General features: G+C 46.8%; 1 protein-coding gene across 1 annotated transcript; it reads right to left on the bottom strand.

The window, feature by feature from the left end:
• Positions 1 to 638: 638 nt before the first annotated feature.
• Positions 639 to 10,228, bottom strand: LOC124022841 (trichohyalin-like). The gene is made up of 6 exons (XM_046337527.1): positions 9,909 to 10,228; positions 9,673 to 9,783; positions 9,510 to 9,569; positions 9,046 to 9,223; positions 7,877 to 8,819; positions 639 to 1,535 (listed from the first exon to the last, which is right to left on the bottom strand). Exons 2-6 carry the CDS (start codon positions 9,718 to 9,720, stop codon positions 1,484 to 1,486), a joined length of 1,281 nt encoding a protein of 426 aa, XP_046193483.1. The 5' UTR covers positions 9,721 to 9,783; positions 9,909 to 10,228; the 3' UTR covers positions 639 to 1,483.
• Positions 10,229 to 10,432: the final 204 nt, after the last annotated feature.

The raw sequence follows: 10,432 nt of genomic DNA, 5'->3' as shown, positions 1-10,432 counted from the left end.
TCCTGTATGTCTGTTCTCTCCATATAGAAACAAGGTGCTGCTGGCCTAACATCCTGTATGTCTGTTCTCTCCATTTAGAAACAAGGTGCTGCTGGCCTAGCCTCCTGTATGTCTGTTCTCTCCTTCATTTAGAAACAAGGTGCTGCTGGTCTAACATCCTGTATGTCTGTTCTCTTCATTTAGAAACAAGGTGCTGCTGGCCTAACCTCCTGTATGTCTGTTCTCTCCATTTAGAAACAAGGTGCTGCTGGCCTAACATCCTGTATGTCTGTTCTCTCCATTTAGAAACAAGGTGCTGCTGGCCTAACATCCTGTATGTCTGTTCTCTCCATATAGAAACAAGGTGCTGCTGGCCTAACCTCCTGTATGTCTGCATCTTTGTTCACTTGAAACTGAAATGTAAAAATGTCAACATATTTACTTTGTCTGGTTTAAATAGTGATCTGCAAGGGGAGACAAAGTGCTCGCTGGCACTGAACTCTCTGACGGCACGCTGGTTGCTGGGATGCATAAAAGCTTCCTGGCAACCCTGGCAAGGCGAGGCAAGCTCTGATGCAGGGCCCCTCCACCACACCAGTGGAGCCTCTTCAGCTGGAATGGATGGCAGAGACAGGTAGACCTTGATCTCTTCTTTCACTCTGTCTTCTGGGGAGGTCGGAATCTGACCCTCTTCACCTCTCTGCTGCCTTGTTGAGGTAATCCTTCTCAGCAACCCAGCCAGGCCTTTCCCCTCCGATGCCGCTGTGGGGGTGGTGGTGGTGGAGGCGTTGCTGGTGCTTTGTGGTTCTTCACTGACATGTACAGCTGTCAGCTTCAAGGCCTCCTGGACACAGCTGTCAGTGTCAACGTTTGCAGCCTCAGGCTCATCTAACAAGCTCCTTTTGAAGCAGAGGCCAATGAAACAAGCCATGTGCATGAGTCTCTTTGCCTTCTCTGTGTGTGTTGTTAAGGTCTTCTCTCATTACCCTTTTCATCTCCTTAGTCAGGGACGGCTCCGTATCCGTTTCCACCAGAACATCACGGGTGGTGTGGTCCAGGACACATTCTCATAAAAAACTGATGTTGTGAGCCGAGTGATCTTCTGGGAAAAACTGTGTTTCCAGGCAGTTTGATTCCAGGTGCCAGTCTGGGGTGAGGTAATGGATACTGAAGCTGATGTAGGGTTGAAACACCCCCTGCTTTCACTGGTCCAGAGGTCAGTAGTTGCAGCAAACCATGTGGCTTGAGCCAAACGTTTTCCAACATCAGCTTTAACCTGGTTGTACAGTTTTGGGATGTCAATCTTGGAAAATAATGTTGGTGACGGCACTTTGTCGTCGGGCACAGCAACCTTCACCAGCCACAGAAAGCCAGGCCTCTCAACATTATAAAATGGCATCATGTCCTTTGCAATGTAATATGAAAGGGCTGCAGTGAGGTCTTGAGCATGTTTTGATGTGGGTGCATAAGCAGCCTGCCTTTTAAATGCTTGCTGGAGTGTCTGTCACAACTGTAGATGAGGGACCAGTAGCGTCACTGGGTTTGCTGCACGCCCTCTGTAACAAGGGAATAGCAAATGTATTACTATTATTATTAGCGTTGTTCGATTATATTTATAAACTCACACAGTCTATCTACTGTGTTGCATTTGAGTATATGCAATGACCCCATGCACAATTGACATAAATACAAATGAGTCTTAAGAAGACAGTGAACCCAACAATTGACATAAATACAGGAGTCAAGTGTTTCTCCTGTTGGAACATTTTAACAACCAAGTGGTCGACTGACGGACTTTAAATGAACAAAACATGTTGTTTGGGTGACTAAACTACAGAACGTGTTATTGTGTGCAATGGGAGAATAGTCTGCAGACACACGACACATAAAGCAGCAGAACAGTCTGCAGACACACATACAGCAGCAGATCAACGTGTTAACGTGTGCAATGGGAGAACAGTCTGCAGACACACATATAGCAGCAGATCAACGTGTTAACGTGTGCAATGGGAGAACAGTCTGCAGACACACATATAGCAGCAGATCAACGTGTTAACGTGTGCAATGGGAGAACAGTCTGCAGACACACATATAGCAGCAGATCAACGTGTTAACGTGTGCAATGGGAGAACAGTCTGCAGACACACATATAGCAGCAGATCAACGTGTTAACGTGTGCAATGGGAGAACAGTCTGCAGACACACATATAGCAGCAGATCAACGTGTTAACGTGTGCAATGGGAGAACAGTCTGCAGACACACATATAGCAGCAGATCAACGTGTTAACGTGTGCAATGGGAGAACAGTCTGCAGACACACATACAGCAGCAGATCAACGCAATGGGAGAACAGTCTTATCAAACAGCAGCAGATCGTGTGTGCAATGGGAGAACAGTCTGCAGACACACATATAGCAGCAGATCAACGTGTTAACGTGTGCAATGGGAGAACAGTCTGCAGACACACATACAGCAGCAGATCAACACGTAGTGTTTTTACAGGAGAAGGTAACACTGAACGCTTCAGTTTACATTGACAAGCTATTAGCAAGTTAGACAAACCATGACATTTCCCCCAATCCCAAAGTCCCCGCATCATCAATTGAGCTAAAAGTTAACTTACCTTGCATTCGCTATAAAGTAGTGGGTGGTGGTCACGAAGTATGACTCGAGAGATTTGAAGTGTTGCCAACTTTCGCAGCAATTATTTTGTTGCATGTTCTGCAGACAGGGTGACCATCTTCGATTAAGTTTCCCTCAGCACTCAGGGGAAAACCCAAAATTACAACCACCGCTCAGATTTGGTCCTCTTAGAAGGCTGAAAAATCTCCCTTCCGCCATGTTTTCACACAAAACCAAAACCACGTTGCATCAGACTTCTGCACGCCGCGGTCATCAAACACGGTTTTAATCAGAATATACATTTGAAACAATAATACTAATCATCTGGAATTTTACCGTGGTTAAATCGTGAAACCGGTAACCATTTCATCCCTCGCTACAGCCTTATTCTAAAATGGATTAAATAGTCCCCAAATAGTAAATAGGCCAAATAGTTCAATCTTGGTTTCATAAGACCAGAACATCTTGTTTCTCATGGTCTGAGAGTCCTTTAGGTGCCTTTCGGGACACTCCTAGCAGGCTGTCATGTGCCTTTTACTGGCTTCCGTCTGACACTCTACTATAAAAGGCCTGATTGGTGGAGTGCTGCAGAGATGGTTTTCCTTCTGGAAGGTTCTCCCATCTCCACAGAGGAACTCTGGAGCATTGTCAAAGCTTGGTCACCACCCTGACCAAGGCCCTTCTCCCCCGATTGCTCAGTTTGGCCGAGCGGCCAGCTATAGAAAGAGCCTTGGTGGTTCCAAACTTCTTCCATTTAAGAATGATGGAGGCCACTGTGTTCTTGGGGACCATCAATGCTGCTGAATGTATTGGTGTCCTTCCCCAGATCTGTGCCTCAACACAATCCTGTCACAGAAGCTGCACAGGCAATTACTTCGACCTCATGGCTTGGTTTTAGCTCTTCTGGACCCCACAAGAATAGTTAAACACACACATCATATGCTGCTTCTAGTGTGTTCTTTAATATAATCTTATTATTATCTATCCTGATGCCTAGTCACTTTACCCTGCCTTCATGTACATACAGTATCTACCTCATACATCTGCACAGTGATCTGGTACTGGTACTCCCTGTATATAGCTGCACAGTGATCTGGTACTGGTACTCCCTGTATATAGCTGCACAGTGATCTGGTACTCCCTGTATATAGCTGCACAGTGATCTGGTACTGGTACTCCCTGTATATAGCTGCACAGTGATCTGGTACTGGTACTCCCTGTATATAGCTGCACAGTGATCTGGTACTCCCTGTATATAGCTGCACAGTGATCTGGTACTCCCTGTATATAGCTGCACAGTGATCTGGTACTCCCTGTATATAGCTGCACAGTGATCTGGTACTCCCTGTATATAGCTGCACAGTGATCTGGTACTCCCTGTATATAGCTGCACAGTGATCTGGTACTCCCTGTATATAGCTGCACAGTGATCTGGTACTCCCTGTATATAGCTCCCTGTACTCCCTGTATATAGCTGCACAGTGATCTGGTACTCCCTGTATATAGCTGCACAGTGATCTGGTACTCCCTGTATATAGCTGCACAGTGATCTGGTACTCCCTGTATATAGCTGCACAGTGATCTGGTACTCCCTGTATATAGCTGCACAGTGATCTGGTACTCCCTGTATATAGCTGCACAGTGATCTGGTACTCCCTGTATATAGCTGCACAGTGATCTGGTACTGGTACTCCCTGTATATAGCTCTGGTACTCCCTGTATATAGCTGCACAGTGATCTGGTACTCCCTGTATATAGCTGCACAGTGATCTGGTACTCCCTGTATATAGCTGCACAGTGATCTGGTACTGGTACCCTGTATATAGCTGCACAGTGATCTGGTACTCCCTGATAGCTGCACAGTGATCTGGTACTCCCTGTATATAGCTGCACAGTGATCTGGTACTCCCTGTATATAGCTGCACAGTACTCCTGTATATAGCTGCACAGTGATCTGGTACTCCTGTATATAGCTGCACAGTGATCTGGTACTCCCTGTATATAGCTGCACAGTGATCTGGTACTGGTACCCTGTATATAGCTGCACAGTGATCTGACTCCCTGTATATAGCTACTGGTACTCCCTGTATATAGCTGCACAGTGACCTGGTACTGGTACTCCCTGTATATAGCTGCACAGTGATACTGGTACTCCCTGTATATAGCTGCACAGTGATCTGGTACTGGTACTCCCTGTATATAGCTGCACAGTGATCTGGTACTCCCTGTATATAGCTGCACAGTGATCTGGTACTGGTACTCCCTGTATATAGCTGCACAGTGATCTGGTACTGGTACTCCCTGGCTGCACAGTGATCTGGTACTCCTCTGGTACAGTGATCTGGTACTGGTACTCCTGTATATAGCTATATCTGGTAGCTATATAGCTGCACAGTGATCTGGTAGCTGCACAGTGACTCCCTGTATATAGCTGCACAGTGATCTGGTACTGGTACTCCCTGTATATAGCTGCACAGTGATCTGGTAGCTGCACAGTGATCTGGTCCCTGTATATAGCTGCACAGTGACTGGTACTCCCTGTATATAGCTGGTGATCTGGTACTCCCTGTATATAGCTGCACAGTGATCTGGTACTGGTACTCCCTGTATATAGCTGCACAGTGATCTGGTACTGGTACTCCCTGTATATAGCTGCACAGTGATCTGGTACTGGTACTCCCTGTATATAGCTGCACAGTGATCTGGTACTGGTACTCCCTGTATATAGCTGCACAGTGATCTGGTACTGGTACTCCCTGTATATAGCTGCACAGTGACAGTGATCTGGTACTGGTACTCCCTGTATATAGCTGCACAGTGATCTGGATCTGTATATAGCTGCACAGTGGTACTCCCTGTATATAGCTGCACAGTGATCTGGTACTACCCTGTATATAGCTGCACAGTGATCTGGTACTGGTACTCCCTGTATATAGCTGCACAGTGATCTGGTACTCCCTGTATATAGCTGCACAGTGATCTGGTACTCCCTGTATATAGCTGCACAGTGATCTGGTACTGGTACTCCCTGTATATAGCTGCACAGTGACCTGGTACTGGTACTCCCTGTATATAGCTGCACAGTGATCTGGTACTGGTACTCCCTGTATATAGCTGCACAGTGACACTGGTACTCCCTGTATATAGCTCTGGTGACTACTCCCTGTATATAGCTGCACAGTGATCTGGTACTCCCTGTATATGCACAGTGATCTGGTACTACCCTGTATATAGCTGCACAGTGATCTGGTACTGGTACTCCCTGTATATAGCTGCACAGTGATCTGGTACTCCCTGTATATAGCTGCACAGTGATCTGGTACTCCCTGTATATAGCTGCACAGTGATCTGGTACTCCCTGTATATAGCTGCACAGTGATCTGGTACTGGTACTCCCTGTATATAGCTGCACAGTGATCTGGTACTGGTACCCTGTATATAGCTGCACAGTGAGTGATCTGGTACAGTGATCTGGTACTCCCTGTATATAGCTGCACAGTGATCTGCACAGTACTGGTACTCCCTGTATATAGCTGCACAGTGATCTGGTACTGGTACTCCCTGTATATAGCTGCACAGTGATCTGGTACTCCCTGTATATAGCTGCACAGTGATAGTATATAGCTGCACAGTGATCTGGTACTCCCTGTATATAGCTGCACTGCACTGGTAGTGATCTGCACAGTGATACTGGTACTCCCTGTATATAGCTGCACAGTGATCTGTACTCCCTGTATATAGCTGCACAGTGATCTGGTACTCCCTGTATATAGCTGCACAGTGATCTGTACTGGTACTCCCTGTATATAGCTGCACAGTGATCTGGTACTCCCTGTATGCTGCACAGTGATCTGGTCTGGTACTCCCTGTATATAGCTGCACAGTGATCTGGTACTGGTACTCCCTGTATATAGCTGCACAGTGATCTGGTACTGGTACTCCTGTATATAGCTGCACAGTGATCTGGTACTGGTACTCCCTGTATATAGCTGCACAGTGATCTGGTACTGTACTCCCTGTACAGTGATCCTGGTACTCCCTGTATATAGCTGCACAGTGATCTGGTACTGGTACTCCCTGTATATAGCTGCACAGTGATCTGGTACTGGTACTCCTGTATATAGCTGCACAGTGATCTGGTACTGGTACTCCCTGTATATAGCTGCACAGTGACAGTGATCTGCACAGTGATCTGGTACTCCCTGTATATAGCTGCACAGTGATCTGCACAGTGTACTGGTACTCCCTGTACTGCACAGTGATCTGGTACTGGTACCTGTATATAGCTGCACAGTGATCTGGTACTGGTACTCCCTGTATATAGATCTGTACTCCCTGTATATAGCTGCATCTGCACAGTGATCTGGTACTCTCCCTGTATATAGCTGCACAGTGATCTGGTACTGGTACTCCCTGCACAGTGATATAGCTGCACAGTGATCTGGTACTGGTACTCCCTGTATATAGCTGCACAGTGATAGCTGCACAGTGATCTGGTACTCCCTGTATATAGCTGCACAGTGATCTGGTACTGGTACTCCCTGTATATAGCTGCACAGTGATCTGGTACTGGTACTCCCTGTATATAGCTGCACAGTGATCTGGTACTGGTACTCCCTGTATATAGCTGCACAGTGATCTGGTACTGGTACTCCCTGTATATAGCTGCACAGTGATCTGGTACTCCCTGTATATAGCTGCACAGTGATCTGTATATAGCTGCACTGGTACTGGTACCCTGTATATAGCTGCAGTGACAGTGATCTGGTACTGGTACTCCCTGTATATAGCTGCACAGTGATCTGGTACTGGTACTCCCTGTATATAGCTGCACAGTGATCTGGTACTGGTACTCCCTGTATAAAAGCTTAATTCTTCTGTATTTTATTCCTTGTGTTACTATGTGTATTTTTCTTATCTTATTATTTTAACTGTGCATCATTGGGAAGGGCTTTCAAACTTGTATTTGATTATTGGTCTAAAGGGAGCTAAAGCAGCCAATTTCATCATGAAATGGTTTGTGACACAAATGTAAAAAATAAAAAAAATAAAAACATCCTTCCTCCCAATTAAATGTATGTGTGAGGATTGCCAGAACAAGCAGAGATACCAAAATATATATATTGGTCCCACCCTGGCGTGGAATCACCCAGGCAACCTGTGGATCTGAGACGAAGGCATGCGTCGCCATCTAGTGATTCTGAAGTAGTACTCAACAATAGAGTACAATACAATCAAGTATAACAACAACAGATATTAAAGGTGACCACTAACCTGTGGCTCTGTGAAGAGGCCATGCGTCTTGTGGTTCTGATGTAGTATTCTACGGGGAACGGCAGACCTTCCACCAGAGTGCACGAGTCCAGGACTCCCCCAGTGTTACACAACCCAACAGCCCCTAACACAGAGACTCCCGTAGCTACTGAATCACTTCCCTCTTCGCTCTCATTCTCTCCATCTCTCCTCAGAGAAGGAAGGGGTGAACCGATCTCCTTCTGCCCATATGTCCTCTGTTCTCTCTCCTCTCCATCTCTCCTCAGAGAAAGAAGGGGTGAACCGATCTCCTTCTGCCCATATGTCCTCTGTTCTCTCTCCTCTCCATCTCTCCTCAGAGAAGGAAGGGGTGAACCGATCTCCTTCTGCCCATATGTCCTCTGTTCTTCTCTCTCCTCTCCATCTCTCCTCAGAGAAGGAAGGGGTGAACCGATCTCCTTCTGCCCATATGTCCTCTGTTCTTCTCTCTCATTCTCTCCATCTCTCCTCAGAGAAGGAAGGGGTGAACAGATCTCCTTCTGTCCATATGTCCTCTGTTCTTCTCTCTCCTCTCCATCGCTCTGTTTCATTGCCTCTTTATCTGGAATTTCCCTCTCATTCTCCTCCCTCTCCAGCTCTTTCTTCACACCCTCCTTCTCTTCCTCCATATTTCTCTTCTCTCCGTCCTCTTCTTTCTCTGTTTGTGCTTCCAGCTCCAGCCCATCCTCGCTGGTCTCCGTGTCGTACCTCCCCCCTGCCCCCTCGCCGCCCTGGACCCTCCCCGTCCACTCCCAGCGCAGCCGGCTTCTCCGCGACCTCAGCCGGAGGGAGTGGCTTCGTCTGTGAGGGTTAAGGTCAGGTGTCCGAGGGCAAGAGTCATCGACGGGGAGGAGGAAGCGGATGGACGGACTCCTCCGCCTGGGGTTCTCAGATTCCACCGGACACGATGCCGCCACAGTCGAGTCTGCACACATACACACACAGTACAATACACATTACAACCTGGATATAACCTGAACACACACAGTACAATGCCATTTCCAATACACATTACAACCTGAACACACACGCAGTACAATACACACTACAACCTTAATAATATAATAGCGCTAAGCTCAAATATGCTAACATCACTTTTTTTTTTTTTTTTTTTTTTTACAGCACTTAGTTTCTAATATGGGCAGACTGACCTCCGGCGGGGCCTGGTGGTGAGGCTGAACCTGGGGCTGTCCTAGCAGGGCTACCAAGGGAGAGGGGAGGTAGAGCTGGGTTGGGAAAGGTGCTGACTGGGTCTGTCTGGTCCTGGAGGTTCTGCTCAGAGATCCGACTCCTCACATGCTTCCGCACGGCATCTGAACGCTCAGCTCGCTGTGTGTGTATAGGGGGGATAATGTACATCAATGTTGTCAAACACGTGCAGTACTACACAACACAGGTATCAGTCATGGTTGTGGTGCTTACTACACACACTACTAACCCACCAGTACACACACACACACCTGTTACCACCTTTACACACCATATCTCTCACCTGTAATCTCTGAACTGTCCTGGAGTACTCCCTCTGTAGCAGGGCCAGTTTCCGCCTCAACTGGGGACACACACACACACACACACACACACACACACACACACACACACACATATCACTCACCTGTAATCTCTGAACTGTCCTGGAGTACTCCCTCTGTAGCAGGGCCAGTTTCCGCCTCAACTGGGGAGACACACACACACACACACACATTTATCATGCTACTTGAGAAGGAAGGTAGGCCTAACTACATGACATTTTAAGACCACTTACACAATACACCTACCTCCTCCTTGTCATCGCAATGGAGCACGCGCTCCAAATTATCCTCCATTCTTGTCACGCGATCCTAACGGTCACCTTTGACAGTTAGCGAGAGGTTTTCAAAAATAAAAACCTATAGATTTAGCAAGTGAACAAGAATCATAGCTAGCGTTAGCTGACAAACTACTGCAACGTTAACTAACGTTACCTCACATTTTAAGAATAGTAGCTCGTAGCTAATTATTTGATAAAACGTACCATTCAAAGCCATTTGTTTCTGTATTTATCGGCGTCCATATGCTAGCCAGTCACGTTTTGTTGAGGGGGGCAGGAAGGATTCCAATCCAGTCGCTGTTTTTTCTGGTTCAATCAATGAACAAAGCAGACCAGACCCAGCTGCTATCGCATTGGCGTCTATGGGAGCGACACCCTGTTAAGCAGACCGTAAATTGATACTTTTTTTTAAACGGCCTTAGTGAACTCTATTTTATTTATCCACCATTTTTGTCCAAACTCCCCGCGACTTCACGATCCAGACAAGACCAATCGATAACCGAAAAAAAAATGCAACAGCCGGTTGACTGACTGCTTCTCAGAAGGAAGGCTGGCGAGGGGGGGGGTTATCTTCTTCTTCTTTGGTATCATGGCGTTCACACATTTTGTTTGTGGATGCCGCCACCTACTGTGCGATAGTGTGTGTTTAATCACGTTACATTTGTGATACAAACAGAGGGAGAAAAAAATTGGCCACCAACCAGCCCGCCACCTGTATACCACAGAGG

Source organism: Oncorhynchus gorbuscha, unplaced genomic scaffold (assembly GCF_021184085.1).
Source record: "Oncorhynchus gorbuscha isolate QuinsamMale2020 ecotype Even-year unplaced genomic scaffold, OgorEven_v1.0 Un_scaffold_1449, whole genome shotgun sequence".
Classification (NCBI taxonomy): domain Eukaryota; kingdom Metazoa; phylum Chordata; class Actinopteri; order Salmoniformes; family Salmonidae; genus Oncorhynchus; species Oncorhynchus gorbuscha.
This window is presented reverse-complemented; position numbering and strand designations above follow the sequence as displayed.

Bases quoted from the DNA above. Each gene is read 5' to 3' on its own strand.
- LOC124022841 (XM_046337527.1), bottom strand. From the start codon at position 9,720: ATGGAGGATAATTTGGAGCGCGTGCTCCATTGCGATGACAAGGAGGAG. The intron at 9,224-9,509 runs GTGAGTGATATG...ATACACACACAG, and splicing joins GGACAGTTCAGAGATTACAG to CGAGCTGAGCGTTCAGATGC. The intron at 8,820-9,045 runs GTCAGTCTGCCC...GTATGTGTGCAG, and splicing joins ACCACCAGGCCCCGCCGGAG to ACTCGACTGTGGCGGCATCG.